The sequence below is a fragment of the Narcine bancroftii genome, chromosome 4 (assembly GCF_036971445.1).
Source record: "Narcine bancroftii isolate sNarBan1 chromosome 4, sNarBan1.hap1, whole genome shotgun sequence".
Lineage (NCBI taxonomy): Eukaryota > Metazoa > Chordata > Chondrichthyes > Torpediniformes > Narcinidae > Narcine > Narcine bancroftii.
Window position 1 is genome coordinate 286,603,808 of NC_091472.1, and position 19,115 is coordinate 286,622,922.

The following is a 19,115-nucleotide window of genomic DNA, read 5'->3' on the forward strand; positions in this document are numbered from 1 at the left end:
CGTCGGCCTCCTGCTGTCGCCAGGAGCGGCTCAGAAAACAACCTGGACAGGTAGACCCCGTGTTACGATCATTTTATCTTATGATGTGAATCGCAGAACCGAACCCAATCATTAGTAGGCCACTATCAGCATATGTGTCTGTGTGCGTGTTTTATATATGTGTGTGTGTTTATATGTTTATTTATATATGTGTGTGTGTGCATATATTTGTATAAATGTGTTTATATGTGTGTGTGTATGTGTTTATAAAGTGTGTGTGTGTATGTGTTTATAAAGTGTGTGTGTGTATGTGTTTATAAGTGTGTGTTTATATGTGTGTGTGTTTATATGTGTGTGTGTATGAGTTTATAAGTGTGTGTATGTGTTTATAAGTGTGTGTGTGTTTATATGTATGTGTATGTGTTTATAAGTGTGTGTGTGTGTATGTGTTTATAAGTGTGTGTGTAAGTGTTTATAAGTGTGTGTATGTGTGTTTATAAGTGTGTGTGTGTGTGTTTATGTGGGTGTGTATGTGTTTATAAGTGTGTGTTTATGTGTGTGTATGTGTGTGTGTATATATTTAGTGTGTGTGTATGTGTGTTTATGTGTGTGTATATATTTAGTGTGTGTGTATGTGTGTTTATGTGTGTGTGTATATATTTAGTGTGTGTATGTGTGTTTATGTGTGTGTGTGTTTATGTGTGTGTGTGTATATTTAGTGTGTGTGTATATATTTAGTGTGTGTGTATGTGTGTGTATATATTTAGTGTGTGTGTATGTGTGTTTATGTGTGTGTGTATATATTTAGTGTGTGTGTATGTGTGTTTATGTGTGTGTATATATTTAGTGTGTGTGTATGTGTGTTTATGTGTGTGTGTATATATTTAGTGTGTGTGTATATATTTAGTGTGTGTGTATGTGTGTTTATGTGTGTGTATATATTTAGTGTGTGTGTATGTGTGTTTATGTGTGTGTGTGTATATATTTAGTGTGTGTATGTGTGTGTGTGTTTATGTGTGTGTGTGTATATTTAGTGTGTGTGTATATATTTAGTGTGTGTGTATGTGTGTTTATGTGTGTGTATATATTTAGTGTGTGTGTATATATTTAGTGTGTGTGTGTGTTTATGTGTGTGTGTATATATTTAGTGTGTGTGTATATATTTAGTGTGTGTGTATAGATTTAGTGTGTGTGTGTGTGTGTGTATTTAGTGTGTGTGTGTGTTTGTGTGTGTGTATATATTTAGTGTGTGTGTGTGTTTGTGTGTTTATGTGTGTGTGTGTTTATGTGTGTGTGTGTATTTAGTGTGTGTGTGTTTATGTGTGTGTGTGTGTTTGTGTGTGTGTATATATTTAGTGTGTGTGTGTGTTTGTGTGTTTATGTGTGTGTGTGTATATATTTAGTGTGTGTGTGTTTATGTGTGTGTATATATTTAGTGTGTGTGTTTGTGTGTTTATGTGTGTGTGTGTATTTAGTGTGTGTGTGTTTATGTGTGTGTGTGTGTATTTAGTGTGTGTGTGTTTATGTGTGTGTGTGTATATATTTAGTGTGTGTGTGTATATGTATTGGGATGATTTACTTGGTTAAAGGACATTGTTCATCCATTTCACAGCCTGTGGGGAGCTGCCATCTCCCAACTTGCCACGACTCATGATGATGACCCTGGACCACCCTCCTTAATGGTGGTGGGTGAAAGATACCGCGTGCTGGATGGAAAGGGTCACCAATAATTCTTTGAGGCCGAATTAAAGGACGCTCCTTGGCCACCTCACGCTCTTAAAACCTTTCTCCGAGTTGACATTGACCCCGGACCCCCGCCGTCCGGGACAGTCCCCGGGGAAGGGGTCAGAACTGCCCCTCGGGTTCTTTCTCCCCATCATTTCTTCGGAGGCTCTCGCTCCAAGATCATGGAGACTCTCAGTGCCTTGCGGGACGAGCAAGTGGAAATCGGTGGGCGGATGTCAGCCCCTAGGAGGGGTCAGTCAGCAAGTCAATCTGCCCGCTGTCCTGCTCCCTGAGTCCCCTCCGTGCGCCGGCTGAGCTGGGCTTTCGCCGTGGATTCCACCCCCACTGGAGCTGGTCGCAACAGTGGCGACCGGCCGCTCTTCGGATTTTGCGCTCGCTGCCATCCAGAGCCTGAAGATCAGACTTCATCATGGAAACGTGCTCTCTCATCGACCCCATCAGCCGAGGGCTACTCTTCTCGCTGCTGCTGCTCTTCAACCCCGCGCGGGCCGGACCCGACACGGAGCGCCCTCCTTTCACGCAGCCCGCCCGGCTGCCACTCCGCTCTCCCCCTGCAAGGAGGACACGCTGGGAGGAGGTGAGCGTGGCGGACGGGGACAGGAGGTCGCGCAGTCCCGGTCCGGACTCGCCCTTCACTGCGGACTGGGATCCCAATGACCAGTCGCCTTCTCAACCCAGCGGCGGTAAGTCCAGCGGCACAGAGAGCGTCGCCACACTCTCCCTGCCCTGTCCTGTCCTCCCCGCCCGGCCCATCAGCTCCTTCGAGCTGCAGGTTCTCCAAAGAGCAACTTCACACGTTTCCTTTCGAATCTGAAAAGTAACTTTTATTTCACCTCCCCAAAATGTGGGTTTAAAAAAAAATTGTTCGTATCTCCTCTCTGGGTTCTGTAATGATAAGCGAACTGTTTGCAATAGCTTAACGCTGCTCTGTCCGAAGAGAAAGATTTAAAGATGATCGTCCCTCGTTTACCGAGTCACTTTACAGGAAAGAGCGTCTTCTCACTGAAACAGAGTTCCACATCAGTTCCCACACTCTGAAATATCTTTCCTTTTAAAATGTTGGTGGGCAAAAAAAAGTTGTCTGCTACTGAAATGTCAGAAGGTTTATATGCTCGATGCGGCTGAGATTGTTTCCACCTTCGGTTCTCTTTTTACCTTCAACTGAGAAGGATGGCAGAAAGTGCAAAATGACACCGGGGAAGGCTTGACTGAGAGGAGAAGCTGATCAATTCGAAGCAGATCTTCCTATTGACCCCATCCACCAGAATGTGCGCAAGCCTTTCAGGGACCAAATACAAGAACTCGGCTCCTTGAGATATTCAACAAGAGCATGGTGAATTTTCCATCTCCAAACCATTTTCCTGTTCTACCCCCGGAGTGAACATCTCTTTTCAAGATTCACCTCCTCTGAATGAAGACCTTTCTCCTGGCTTCAGTCCTGAATGGCTTGCCTCCTGTTTGCAACTGTGACCTCCAGTCCTAACTAAACACATTGGCCGAGTGCTACTGACCCCTCTAAGAAACTTTTATGTTCTGATGAGTTCTTGCGCCAAGAGAGCAGAGGCTTCATTTACTTAATTTCTTCTCCTATAACAGACCCAGGAAGCAGTATTGTGAATTTTCACCATTGCAATAGGCCTCTTTTTTCAGAGAGAATACTGAAATTGTACCCATACATTAGGTGTGGTCTCATCGATGCTCAATAAAATTGTTATAATTTAGTTTATAAATAAATATAATCATTTTCATCTTTTCAAATTCATTTGTAATAAAGTCGAAAATACTTTTAGTTTCCTAATTGCCTACTTCACTTGTATATTAGTCACAAATGAGGACACCCAGACCCTCAGAGCATCACCATTTCCCCAATTTTTTTCCCCACACTGTATTCCATTTGCCCAGTGGTTGGTCTTACACAGACGTTATCTTATATCCATTTGAAGTGCCTTTGCACCTTTATTATTACTTGCATTCTCATTGAGTTCTTGTCATCAGTATCTTGGAAATGTCACATTTGGTTCTGTCAGCCAAATAATTAATCTAGAATGTGAACAACTGTTGAAATGTAGCACTGAATCATGTGGTACTCTACTGGACATAGCAACCAACCTGAGAAGGACCCATTCATTCAGTTCTCAAATTTAAATTTTCTATCTATAACCAAAATCTCTTAATGTCATACCATGTACTTTAGTCTTGACTACAACCTTCTTTTAAGAATCTCCTTGAAAGCCTTCAGAAAATCCATATACATAGACAGGTTTACCATTGTCTACTCCATTGAAACATCTTCCAGTAACTCCACTATTTTCTTTTTAAATCTCAACTTTCCTTTGGATCAATTTTGTTTATTAGTTTAATTTAGAAATGCAGCACGTTAACAAGCCCTTCCAGCCTACAAGCCTGTGCTGTTCGAATAATGTGACCTATTAACCTTCTCACCCAGTACATCTTTGTAAGGTGGGAGGAAAGTGGAGCACCTGAAGGAAATCCATGTGGAGATGGGCAGAATGTCCAAACTCCTTACTAGATTTGAACTTGGGTCGCTGGTGCTGTAATAGTGGTGTGCGAACTGCCACACTAACTGGGTGAATTAGACAAACTTGGTTAAAAGCATACAGAAATGCTGGAGGAACTCAGCCAATCTTGCACTATCCATAGGAGGTTAAGATTTGTTACCGACGTTCGGGCCTGAGTCCTTCTTCAAGCTATATCAGTTGGTTTATTTTTATTTATTGTTGTAACGTGGTTTATGTGACTATTTGTACTGTGAAGCTGCCGTAAAATACCGAATTTTGGGACTTGTTCATGACAATAAATTCTGATTCTAATATATATTTTACCTCCTATGGACACTACGAGACCGGCAGGGTTTCAACAGCATTTCTGTGCATTTTTACCTCAAAAAGAGCATCTGCAAATATTCGTGTTTCACTCTAGACATTATGTGGTTGCTCTTTTTCAATTTAATTCAGGACAACCATACTCCCAACTCTCTTTTTTTTGTAATATTTTATTTATTATTTTAAATATATTTAATAATCAACCATCATACCAAATACAAAATGTCAAAAGAACCCCTCCCTCCATCCCTCCCCTCTATATAAGTCCTATTAATCAGAGAAAGAATGAAGAAAAAGAAACAAGTAAAGATCATCCATCCCATTGTCAGTGCGTACAATAAGACATATGGAGACATGACAATACCAAATGTTAAAATCTTTACTGGCTAGCCAGTAGCGATCATAACCCTATAGTGATGCCAATGAGGTAATTATATGCTCTAAATAAGGCTGGCAGATTTTTAGGAAGGTGTTATATCCCTTTCTGAGATTGTATGTGACCTTTTCAAGTGGGATGCAGCTATTCATCTCCGAAGACCACCTATCCATGAATAGATAGGAGTAGGACTTCCATGTTACTGCTATGCACTTCCTGGACACACATAAGGCAATTTCTGTGAATTTAATTTGAGAATTAGTTAGTGATCTATCAACCTTGATAAAGTTCCCTGGAAGACGAGGCTCTGGGTCTACTGGGAAGGTGACTCCTGTGATCTTGGTTAGGATGTCACAGAGGTCAAACCATAAGGGCCTCACCTTCATGCAAAGCCAGGTAGAATGTAAAAAGGAACCAACCTCGACACCACATCTAAAACACATTTCTGATAATTCAGGTTTATATTTATGTAATTTCTGTGGGGTTGGGTACGGTTGATGGACCTTTCAACTATCTTAACATCATACCCTTTTCTCCCAGGCAATAGGCTGGTGGATATTTGTTTTATTTTTCTCTCCATTCTTAATTTTTTTTTTTACATTCCAACATTACAGAATCTGTAGCATTTATAAAATATTATTCATAAGATGTTGACCTTCATTAACAATGAATTCAAGTGCAAGAGCCATGAGGTAATGTTACAGCTATGGTGATGTCATAGAGAGGGTGCAGAGGAGATTTACAAGGATGCTGCTTGGATTGGAGAGCATGCCTCGTGAGGATAGGTTGAGTAAACTTGATCTTTCTCCTTTGAGTGGCAGAGGATGAGGGGTGACTGGATAGAGGTGTCTCAGATAATGAAAGGTATAGATTATATTGATGGCCAGAGGCTTTTTTTACAGGGCTGAAATGGCTAACACAAGGGGGCATAGCTTTAGGGTGCAGAGGGGATGTAAGAGGTAAATTTGTCACAGGAAGAGTGGTGGGTGCATGGAAATTACTGCAGGCAATGGTGTTGGAGGCAGATGGAATAGGATCTTTAACAGACTATAGAATTTGTGAGCCCTATTTATACAACAATCTCAGTAAATCATATCAACAAAGGGGAGGGAGAGCCCAATGATCCTCTCTGCCTCTTCTGTGGTCCTGTGCACTACAGCAACCTTAGTTGTGATACTCTTGTCAGGACGCACTCAATAGATCTCCTGTGGAAAGTTGACTGAATTGTGGCCTCTAGCCCTGCCTACCCCAGCCTTCTAAGGAAGTGCTGTTGTGGCTTCCTGACAAGTTAGGAGATGTTATGTGTACAGGATAGGTCATGTCTTAAATCGATTCCAAGGAACTTGATGCTGTCCACTTCCTTCACTTCCAAGGAATTAAAAAATCTATCATTTACTCTTTCCATCCCTTTCATAGTTTTAAATACCTCTATCTCAAATCTCCCCTCATTCTTCTATGCTCCAGGGAATAAAGTCCTAACCTGTTTAACCTTTTCTTGTAACTCAGTTCCTGAAGTCTGGGCAAACAGTTCCTTCTCAGCTTGGCAATCAGCAAGGAGTGAGCTACCTCAGAGGTTGATCATGGGCTCTAGTTATTCATTATCTATATTGACAAATTGGTTGAGGTGACCAAAGGGCATATTTACAAATGTGAGGTGGGGAGGATAATTTAAAAAAAAGGCTTCAAGAAGATCTGGTCCTAATTAAGTGAATGGGCAGATGAATATCATGTGAAGGCTAAAAGGTTATCTACTTTGGTTCACATAAAAGCAAAGAGGAGTATTTTTAATGGAGAAAGTCTGAGTAATTTTCAAGATATACATGTCACTGAAAGCCTATATGCAGGTGAAATGAACAATTTAATCTGTTCTGTTAATCTGATTGTGAATACATTTTGCTATCTCTGCTGCATTCTGCTTCGTACTTTTTAACATGCATTTTTCCCCATGCTACTGCTTCATCAGGCTGGAACCTCATTTTTAAAGTGCATTTGGCGCTGCTCCTGTCATTACTCTCTGTTCTCATCATTGATCCCCGGGGCTAATCCCGGGGATTGAGAGTAGCAGTGATGTGAGAGATAAACTTGAGAATAAGTTTCCTTTGTTGTCACATAATTCTACATTTAGAATATAACATGCATGAAATGCTTCAACTTTTGTCTAGTGTAAGGCAACAGAGAGTTGCCACCTTGTCCAGTGCCCCCTCACAGAAACCTACAGCACCTGGCATTCCTAGGTGGTCTCTCCTCCAAGTGCTGACCGGGCCTGAGCCTACTTTGCTTACGAGATCAGACCGTTTCAGGCTAGGGTGTGATTTGTGCACATCTCTGCTGCTGCTAATGGCCCACAGCACTTTATAAATACCCAGGTTTGAGCTGTGTTCTGAGTCAAGACCATTTAACATGATTGTTTCATTTTGGAAGGGTGTCCAAGAACGATGGGGAGGTCACTTCCACTAAAGCTAACATATTAACAGTGAAGATGGTCAGGTAGGCTTACCCTTCATTTGCTCAATTGCTGCACTCTACAGACTCTCTCTGCCACTCTTGGTGATGGACATTGAAGTCCTCCAGTCAGGGTTTTCTTCTGCACTCTTTCCAAGTGTTGTTCAACATGGAGGAGCATTGATTCATCCTCTGAAGGACAGTAGCTAGTAATCAGGAGGCGGGTTCCTCTTCCACATTGTTCAATGTTGCTTTGGTGGTAACATTTTCATTGTTAGTTAGATGTTTTGTGGATTCAAGAATCACTCTAGAGACTTGAGACCATAAGTTGAGATGATGTGTTCAGTGTAGTCCTGGAAGTGTTGGCCCTCAGAGACCCTATTTGTCTTTTTACGTAGATGTAAAAGCATCCTCTATAAATGAGGACAAAGGAAGTATCCCCCACAGACATTGACAGTCTTTAAATCAGCTTCTGCATATCCTGTATTACAACAACAAGACTTCAAAAGTATTTAATTGGAAGTGAAGTACTTCTAATTCTGGGTCTGAGGTCATGAACTTTAAGTTCTTTGTGTTTCACTATAACTGCAGTTTTGTTCACACAGCATGTACTAATTTGAAATTTTCATTCTTAATGTTGATTTTTGTTTCAAAGCTTTCGTTTCTGGTCCATATTAAACTTCAATTGACCTAATATTCCTTTCTTTGGCCCAAATTCAGTAACACATTTCTTAGTAACAAATACTGATTTGTAGTGCTTGCAGCTTCATAACCATATAATGCCTCATTAATTAATAATGCCTCCGTCAGTTGAACCTAGTGGCTTTGGACTTCAGGCTTCTGTAGCTCCTACCTGAAAGTAGCAGTGAGAAGAGATTGTGATCAGGGTAATGGGGATCCTTCGTGATGTTGTCTCCTTTCTAGGGGCGGGGCCTCATATAAATGTCTTCAATAGAGAGGAGGACATCAATGCCCATGATAGACTTGGCTAGGTTTGCTACTTTCTGCATCCTACTGCATACCTGGGCTGCCGAGAATCCAAATGAGGCCATGATGCAGCCAGAAAGAATACATTTGCAGTGCACCTGTAGAAGTTTGAGAGTGAAGATCTCTTCAAACTTTTAGGAAAGGAGTTTGAAATTGGTGCTGGTATTAGTGAGCCGACAGGATGTGAACATAACATTTAAAAAATATTGAATTGCATGTAACAACTACACATTCTAGGGTGCAACTTATAAATAAATAATCAAAATAATAATGATAAATAATCAAAACATCTGGCAGTTTAACCATTCTGCAGATTTAAATCAGGACCATAGTTTTTGAAACTCTGAAGAAGGCTCGCCAGCAGCTATACTTTGTGAGTTGTCTGAGGAGATTCGGTATGTTACTGAAGACACTCGTAACCTTTACCGTGGAGCGCATTCTGGCTGGTTGCATCACTGTCCGATATGGAGGCGCCAAATCTCAGGACAAGAAAAAAATCTAGAGAGTTGTTAACTCGGCCTGTGACATCACAAGCACCAATCTTTTTTTTATTTTCTGTATATTCCTTTGTATATATTACTTTTGATCAATGGCTTTTACTTGTATACTATTTCTGTAAAATCCAATAAAATATTGAAAAATATTCCTGAATAATCAATGAACCAAAGACTGTCTTACTTTTTGTCCACTATTTTTAAAAAAATATTTATTGTTGTAAGATGGTTTATAATATGTATATTTGCACTATGATTCTGCCACAAAACACTGAATTTCGTGACTTGTTCATGACAATAAATTCTGATTCTAAAGTTTGTTATCTTAGTTGGACTAATTAGTGAAATATTTAAAATGATATGCTAACATGGATACTGTTGAATATGAATTAAACCTATTTTTTGTAAAACGTTCCAAAGTAATTAGATAAACTTCTTACTTTAAATCCACTTTAAATCATTCCATAAACCATCGAATCCAAGAAACATTTTGATCCTTTAGAATTTTGCTGTACCATGACACATTTTTACCAAATATACTGGGTAATTACATCTAGGACTGTACTAGTATGTTAGTTATAACACTGGTATAACATTTCAGAAGCTTGGTCAAATGAACCAAACCTGAGCTTAAATCCTGATGCTAATCGTGACAGGATGCACCACAGCAATGAACGAGCACCAGGATGCACTTCGCCAACCATACCAATGATAGAATGCTGCACTGCAGTCAAAGTGATCTTAGAACAGGCTGCGGTGATTATATGAAGTGATATCATCCAATTCGGCAATGATAATGATAGAATTTCCCCTGCGGTACCGGATGTAAACAACGTCTTCACAGTTGAGGTCTTTCATGGCTTGGTTCAGCATCATGTTGAAGAAGATTGAAAAGAGGGTTGGTGCGATACACAGCCTTGCTTCACGCCATCGCCTTCCCAAGATCGTGTTATATGGCGAGCTCTCCACTGGCCACCATGACAGAGGTGCACCAAAGAAAAGGTACAAGGACTGCCTAAAGAAAACTCTTGGTGCCTGCCACATTGACCACCGCCAGTGGGCTGATATCGCCTCAAACCGTGCATCTTGGCGCCTCACAGTTCGGCGGGCAGCAACCTCCTTTGAAGAAGACCGCAGAGCCCACCTCACTGACAAAAGACAAAGGAGGAAAAACCCAACACCCAACCCCAACCAACCAATTTTCCCTTGCAACCGCTGCCACCGTGTCTGCTTGTCCCGCATCGGACTTGTCAGCCACAAACAAGCCTGCAGCTGACGTGGACATTACCCCTCCATAAATCTTCGTGCGCGAAGCCAAGCCAAGCCAAAGAAAGAAGAAGAATAGACATATCATACATGGTACAAGACGGTAAAAAAAATGTAGAGTTACAGAAAGAAATAAGCTGGTACCGAGCAAAGGCAGCATCATTTTACTGTTACGGGTTTGATTCAGAAGCCTGATAATGGCAGGAAGGAAACTATCCTTCAATACTGTGGAGTGTGATCTTACATTTGTGAATCTTCCTGATGGGAGGGGGTGAAGAGAGTGTGGCTAGGATTGGATGAGTCTTTTAGCACATTGGCTGTTTATCCAAGGCAGTGGGTGTTGTTGATGGAGCACAATACATACAGCATCATTGGTTGGGGTCAAATCTGGGTTTCCAGCCCCAGCAACAGTGACCCTGGAAGGAACCGAGTTATTGCTTTCAGATTTTCTGACAGCACAAAGATGTGGGGAAGCAAATCATGAGGGACATGCAGAAACATTAAACAAGTAGGCAAATATTTTGCAGATGTGCTATAATATTGGGAAAATTATCCACTTTGGTATGAAGATGAGAAAAACAGAATATTGTTTAAATGGAGAGAGACAACAGAAATCTATTTAAATAGACACAATGGAAAGCAATAGCACCGATGGATTAGAGTATCCTTGTACATGAAACAAGGATACAAGACTGTACCATAGTAAGAATAGGCCTTTTGGCCTCTTGCTCCTTCTTTACTATTAAATAAGATCACAGCTTATCTTTTACCTCAGTGCCACGTAGCAGGCAGGTGTAACAATTACTAGGAAGGGATATTAAATGTTGGGCTGCATTGCAAAAAGGATTGGCTTTAAATAGCAAAGTCTAGCTACAATTATACAAACGTATCTGAGATAACATCTGGATTACTATGGATATTTAGAAGAGAGATGGTTGCAATGGAGGCACTTTAGAAAAGGTTCACTAAGTTGTGTTCTGGGATGAAGATGTTGTCTTTAGAGGAAAAGAAATAAAGGGGTTGGGCCTTTTCTGGTGGTTGAATCAATTATTATGTTAAAGGATAGGATAGACATAATTTTGTTCCGCAGGTGAGTCATGAGGTTATGGGCAGTTGGCAAGGAAGTGATGCTCTCTGTGATTAGACCAGCCATGAACTTACTGAATCACAAAACAGACCCAAGAGACCAGAAGGCTTTCTCCTGCATTGTTTCTTAATGTTCTTGAATTCATTGTCCCTAGCTATCCAAATACTTGTACACCCGATCCCTAAAAACACCTTCCAATAACTTACCTACTGCTGATGTCAGGCTCACCAGTCTATAATTTCCAGGATTACTTGTGGAGACTTTTTAAAACAACAGAACCTCATAAGGTTCCCATCCAATTCTTCAACATCATACCTGTCCACTCTTCAAAAAAGCACAGGAGAAATTCTCTTGCATTAATCCTTTAAGCAATATCTTTGAATCCCATCTGATGGATTACATTACGTTTGGACAGTGTGGCTGTGGGCAAAATGTCTGCAGTGTATTTCTGTACTTTAATTATTCAGCGTTGTTAATTTGAAAATTCTGAAGTCATGAAAGGCATTTTCCTGGATTTAAATTATTTATAGCTGACCCATACATTTGGTAAAAATCAAACATATTTATGAATATTATTACAACAAACCTGTTAGGCTTGTTTAGGTTCCCTACAATGTTTAACTACATAATTTATATTGAAATTGAACATGCATCTCTTTTTCTTGCTCTTTCTCCCACTCTTTCCCAAGCAATATTTTTTTTTAAATCAGAAGATTTTCTTTTTTTCTCATTTGATCTCAGGTTAATAACCAACTTCCAACCATCAATTGATTTACCCGTGATGTGTTTCTATATTCAGCTTAATTTGTAATGTTTTGACATTGTCATTTCTTCAGGACTTGGGGCCCATCCTTTGGTCTCCGCTATAATTCAACCTTGACTTGTTGTATGACCAGTCTGTCAAAAACATTTGATTTTTTTCTTTATAAGTCTCCTGAATCATGCTCTTCTATATTTGCAGGAAGTTCTTCTTCTCCCTGGTTTAGGATGTAATATATATATATTTTTAAACAGGGTACATCGGCTGACATTGCAAATCTTGATTTAAAAAGTGTCTACTACTTTGTTCTACTCGCTTATGTTTATAATCAAACAGATTTGATCTCGCTCTAATTCATTCAAAATAAATTTTGGTAATTTCAATTATGTCTGAAACTCTTCAAAACATTTCAAAATATACTTCACTATCACATCTCTCTAAAGTTCCTTTTACAGTCAGGTTTTGTGTTTTTTCTACCACTCTCAATGTCCTTTGGTAACAGTTATTCACAATGCTAAACATCTGCTACCATCATGATGTAATAGAGAATAATTTGGTCCTGGTAGCTGCAATCCATCAGAATGTCTGGGCTTGCTTTGAAGACATGGGAACACATGGATGCATTCAGACACTGTAGTGAATTAGAACATTTACATTCAACATGAGGACAAAGGAAAGATGGGGCAGAGAAATAAAAGAGGAGAAGCCAGCAGGAGGAAACAGGGGGAGGCAAAAGAAGGATGGAACAGTGGGGAAATGAGTGTCGGTGCATGATAGGAATTAGTTGAAAGGAAATGAAAAGGGTGGAGGAGGAAATATACAGCTAGAAGATAAAAGGAAGATAGAAAGGAATGATCAACAAAGGGAACAAACAAATGGGTAGGATGTAATTGCATTAGCAAACACCTTTCTCTCCAGTAAGTATCTTAATCTGAAAAAGTACCTTCACTATTTCAATCTTACAAAATATAAAGCAGATGGGCTGTTATTGACTTTGAAAATTAAGTGCAAATATTAAACTTTATTCAGAGTTGTGGTGATCTTGAATAAAGTCAGGAACATGTTGCATGCAGAGGTTTCTTGGGAAAGCTGACTTTATTTGCCTTCGCCTTTCCACGCTCAGTTTTATTTGCGAAGGAGTGTCAGCCCAATCGGTTTGTTCTGATTATGGATTGAAACACTGTGCTTCTTTTTAAAAAAAATTAAACCAAAACAAGCTCGGCCTAAATTATAAGGAGTGGCATTGAGCCACTTATTTTGCTTTTGAAACTGCTTTGGTTGGCTAGATATAAGTACAGACATCACAAACTCTATATGAATTGCTGTGATTCAAGTGAAGTTTCTATTGCTTGTCTTTAACAGTACTTCTTTTCACCAAAGCCTTCAGAATAATCCACCCATTAACAAGTTGAATGGTCTGCCAATTGCATGAGAATTTGCCATTTTATAAATTAGTAAGTGAAATTGAAATTAGAGAAATTTTATGGGGCAGAAATCAATCGCGCCATCGCTGTCACAAACTCAAAGGTTTGTGTATTGATAGAAAATGTTTAATGGGAATTATTTCAGAATGTGCTAGTGGTTACAGCTCCACAGGCTGCATAATTCTGCACAAACTTCACAACATTTTCATTTATCTGATTCTCGTACACCTCAGGTGGCAAGGCCCAGCTTCTGGCTAAATGCTGCAACATCCATAACAGCAGGTAACTCTGCATCTCCAGGGGAGTCAAATTCAAGATTCGTTTATTGTCACGAAATAAAGTCAGTGCAATATTACCTGGAATTTGCTTTCATCTGCTGTAAGGCAGATAGATTTGGCATTGGCAGAAATTGCCTGAATTGCCTCTTACAGTCAGAGAAAGAGAAGCAAAAGAGAGTCCCCTCAGAGTCCCTGAGTATCTGTGGATTTGCCGCCAGCACTGCCACAGTGCCCACAGCCACACAAAGTCCACTCCAAACCTTCAGCAGTGGAGCTCCTCTGACACAATCCGAAAACCTTCAGTGCCCTCAGTACCCTCTCGCATCGCTGTTCCAATACCTGGTATGCCTTCAGCCAGTCTCGAGCCAGTCTCCAATTATCCGCTGCATGGTGTGAATCCCTCAACCCAACCTCAGTCGTCATCAGCCCGCAGCCTGCGTGGGTTCCTTGCCTAGGTTCGCCAACAGCCCATCCACCGCCTGTGTGTTCTTCAGTTGCAGAACTTTTCAATGGTCTGCCGCTGCGTTACCCATCCCATGGATCATCTCATCTGGTTCTCCTTCTCAAATGGAAATGTTCTCCCCGTTTTCTAGTGCCACTACATTTCAGAAGCATCCATAGCCACCTCATTTGTCTAATCTCAATTGCCAACCAATAGATGATAAGCAAAGCATTTTAATTCTGAAATGAGAAAATACTGCAGATTCTCAGCAGGTTAGGGCAGCATCTGTGGAGAGAGAAACAGAACTAATGTTTCAGGTTAATGACATTCATCATCATATGGGTCTCTCTCGCTCTCTGCATCTTAAATGCACTTTTTGCCTCAATTTTGCAGTTCTAAGTGTTTCCAATACTTTCTACTTTTCTGCTGATCGGGAGATATTGATACAATTAAATTAAGAAGTTGGAAATAATACCCTTTTGGTTAATACATTTTCAAAGCCTGTGTGTGGTGGAAATTTGCATTGGCTCAACATTAGCCACATCTGCATCTCCAGCACCCAAGATGTGATGGCCAGGGGTGACTGGTCTGGGCTCAGCCATGAGCAACTCACCTCTCCCTCTTGACCATAGACTATGAATCAGAGAGTGCATGAAGGGTATAAGTGCCACCTTAGAGAAGATTATTCAATGAATCTCCGGAAATTAATTATTCTGCAGGATCAGCACCCCTGCAGGTCCATTGCAGTCAATGCTCTTCAGTCTGAGCCCTGTGATTGACTTTGGAGAAGGAGCATTTAGACCAGTAGTGACCAAGTTCATTCCAAAATCCTCAGAGTACCAATAATCCAAGTCAAGTCATGTCAAGTTTATTGTCATCTGATTGCAATTGCACAAATACAACCTGACGAAACAGCGTTCTCCAGTCCTCAGTTCAAAACATAACTAGACATTACACACATTCACACAAACAATTCATACACAGGACAAGTTTTCAAATACACAAGTAAATAAATATTGTTTTGTAAGTGTGAGAATCACTGATGACTAGCGTGAATAGTACCTTTGGTCAGCATTCTCACTGCCCATGAGAAGAAGCTGTTTCTTAGCCTGGAGGTGCTGGCTCTGATGCTCCTGTATCTCTTTCCTGATGGAAGCAGCTGAAAGATGCCATGTGCGGGGTGGAAGGGGTCCTCAATGATTTAGCATGCTCTCTTTGGACAATGATCCTGGTAAATCACATCGATGGGAGGGAGGGAGACTCCAGGTATGCTCTGCCGCTCTTCGGGTCTTGTGGATTGACCTCTGATCCATTTCTCTGCAGCAAATGCACCACACTATGATGAAGCCAGCCAGCCACGATGCTCTTGATAGAGCTTCTGTAAAAGGTTGACATGATGGTGGATGATAGCCTTGCCCGATTCAGTCTTCTCAGGAAGTTGCACCTTCCTGACAAGAGAGGAAATGTGTGTCCATCCACATTAGGTCCTCTAGTTAAGTGGACTCCAACAAATTTTGGTGTTTTCTACTCTCTTCACTATAGAATAGTAGTGGAAGGTGTTTTTTTGTTCTCCTCAAGTCCACGATTATCTCCTTCACCTTAGCCATGTTGAGACTCAGGTTGCTACTCTCATGAGATTTTCCATCTCTTCTCTGTATGATGACTCATCGTTGTTGCTCATGAGGCCAACTACTGTTGTGTCATCTGTATATTTAATGACACTCTTGGAGTTGGATCTGGTGATGCAGTTGTGGGTCAGTAGCATGAATAGAAGTGGGCTGAGCAAACAGATCAGTGTGTCAGTGTACAGCATGACGGTGTTCGACGTTCTCCTACTGACCCAGACTGATTGTAGTCTTTCCATACGAAGTCCGGAATCCAGTTACAGTGAGGGGTGATGAGTTCTATCGAGGACCACTTCTCCACCAGCCTCTGGGGAATGAAGTCAATGAACAGCATATGACCCAGGTGGGTCATGTTGGTGTGAATAGACAAGGCATCATCAGTGGAATGGTTTCTTCTATAAGTGAATAGAAATAGATCCAGGATCTTTGGGAGGTGTGCTTTGATCCATTCCATCCCCAGACACTCGAAGCATTTCACAATGGTGGAGGTCAGTGCCACCAAGTGGTAGTCATTGATGCCTGTTATTGTCTCACTTTTGGGTAGCGGGATGATGGTGGCCCCCTTGAAACTTGTGGGGAAGATGTGTTTGGAGGCTTAAAAGAAACACACTTTAGAGTTCCAGATACAGCTGCAGAGGACCAAACGATTTAGGTCTGCTGTTCAAGGAAGTGTTGATGGAAGTGGAGATAAAGTCATTCATTATGTGCATTGTGTTGTGAGAAAGATTCCTGTTCCTCCTGGTAAAACAAGGGTATTTAAAAAAAAAAAATATATATATATATATATATATTTATATATATATGTATAACAATTATATTTGTACCTACAAACGTCAATGATAGAATGTCATGGCCTCATCCTTCCTTATCACAGGAACTTCTGCCCTAGAAATCCCTGAGGTGTCTGTACTCCAGTGGCGTCATTAGGGTTGGTGTCACCTGCTGCAGTAACTCATAGTGTCACCCCTCACCATGGACTGAGTGTACCGAGCGTAGAAGAAACAGGTGTGTGTTCCTTGTATATCTGGGGTGGCGGCGGTGCTGAGTGGGGGTGCTGGGAGATGGGGGGGAGGGAATGGCAGCAGCACTGAGCAGGTGGGGGGGGGGGGGAAACCACATTAGATGATTTAAAAAGTAAATTACCATAGAGTTTTAGCCTTGTAGGTATACTGATACATGTAAGCTTGGCTTATGAAAAAAATGTTATAACTAAATACAGGGATTTTTTTTATAAATAATAATAAATTTCTGCTGAAACACTGCACAAAAATTTTAAAGAGAGTAATTTTGGTGTCACCTCTTCTGATGGTGTTATCCAGTAAAGTTCTCACCACCCCTCCCCGCCCTCTAGTGATGCCGGTGGTGTTCTCCTCCATTTCAAAAACTAATGTATCCAAACATAATAACTCCTCACCTTGTGGCTGTGCCTTTAACTGCCAAGGCTTTGAAATCTGGAACACCCCCCCCCCCCCCCCCCCCTATGGTGGTACACCACTGGCCTACTGCAGGGGGCAACCTCTGTACCTGCAGGAGAGTATGGGGGACAGGACAACACCTGGCCTTCTGTGAATCAGCTGACCTGTATGGATCAAGCCCCACCCGGTCGGGTGTCAATCGCCCTCCGGGATTATAAGCCTGAGCCGGCCCTCCGAAGACTCACTCAGAGTTACTGCAGCACAGACAGCCCTGCTCTGTGGATGTCTTAGCTGATTAAAGCCCATGGTACATTCTCTTTGGTTTTGTGTGTTCGCTTCTGTCTAACAGCTCACCACGCCACCCTCCTATTTGTATTTCTCTTTCCTCCTCTAATTTGCTTCTTCAAACCCCTGCTTCGATCATAACCTTTGTTCATTGTCATTTGGCCCTGATTGTGCTTCTTCCCAGTTGCCATCATTGAATGGATAAGCACATTCCTGACTTTTATGTCTGTTCGGCACAGACGTATGGAGCAAGTAACAAGTTGGATATGGCTACATTTGACCTTCCCCACACCACAACTGGACTTAGCCTTCACTAGTGAAGTTGCACTGAGCTAAGGGCCTAAATAGCCTCACATTGTGGATATCATATCTAGTATTTCTCCATTAATTTCAATGAAGTTACCAACCTGAATAGAAAATTGTGAAGGCAATTTAAAGAAAAATATTACTGTAAGTAATTTATATCAATTTAATGTGAATTTAAGTTAATGTATACAGTTTTTAACATTTTCATTTAGGCAATTTTAATATTTTAATTTTTAATCAATTTAAATTTTCTAAATGCCTTTGGTTACTAGAAATAATGGAGCTATCAGAAGACTGTCAGGATAATCAGCATCGATTACCATTACCTGCAGCCTATTTGCTGCTCTTGGGTCCCTCCTCTTGGTGAGCTGCCTGAAGCAGCAAGGCCTCCCACTTAACTGGGCCCGTGAAGCATCATAAAGTTAGTGTTAGCCACATGGCACAGCAGGGGAGGGTTGGAAATGGCAGGGCGAATGCAAGGCATGGGCCAAATCAAGCACTGGACCATAAAACATGGGAGCAGAATTAGGCTATTCAGCTCAGATAGCCTGCCCCACCATTTCTTCATGGCTGGTTTACTATCAATTTTAGCCACATTATCCTGCCTACTCCCCATAATTCTTGATTCCCTTCCTAATCAAGAACTACCTCGATCTTCTCTCATCTTCAGTTGTTTCATCATTGATCTTCTTTTCATCTTAAGGTTAGAAGTAGGAATGTTTACTACTGATTTCACAACTTCCAATTCCATTTGCAACTCTTTAGCAAGTGAATCAGCAAGATCAAGGCAACATGCAGCTCAGGTCTCATTAAGTGGAATATTGCATCCAGTTCTGGTCCCCAAATTTGAGGAAGGACATACTCGCTATCGAGGGAGTGCAGCACAGATTTATAAGGTTAGTTCCCGGGATGGCAGGATTGACATATGCTGAAAGGTTGGAAAGACTGGGTTTATATGCGATGGAGTTTAGAAGGATGAGGGGAGACATGATTGAGGTATATAAGATTATCAAGGGGCTGGACAGGGTGAAATTGGATTACATGTTCCCAATGTTGGGAGAGACTAGGACTAGAGGACATAGTTTAAGAATACAGGGAAGGCCCTTTAAGACAGAGTTGAGGAGAATTTTTTTACCCAGAGAAGTGTGGATCTGTGGAATGCTTTGCTGCAGAAGGTGGTCGGGGAAAATTCACGGAATATGTTCAAAAGGGAGTTAGATAAGGCTCTTTGGGCAGGGGAGTTAAGTGTTATTGGGATAAAGCTGGGAATAGGTACTGACAGAGAATGATCAGCCATGATCTGAAAAATGATGGTGCTGGTTCGACGGGCCAATTGGCCTACTCCAGCACCTACTGTCTA

General features: G+C 41.2%; 1 protein-coding gene across 4 annotated transcripts in view; it reads left to right on the forward strand.

The window, feature by feature from the left end:
* The first annotated feature begins 1,885 nt into the window (after positions 1-1,885).
* Positions 1,886-19,115, forward strand: part of heg1 (heart development protein with EGF-like domains 1) — an 88,765-nt gene continuing 71,535 nt past the window's right edge. For all 4 annotated transcript variants that reach the window (XM_069935294.1, XM_069935297.1, XM_069935296.1 and 1 more), the window contains exon 1: positions 1,886-2,408. In XM_069935294.1, the coding sequence (XP_069791395.1) occupies positions 2,135-2,408 (274 nt within the window). In that variant the 5' untranslated portion in view covers positions 1,886-2,134. The remainder of the gene's footprint in view (positions 2,409-19,115) is intronic.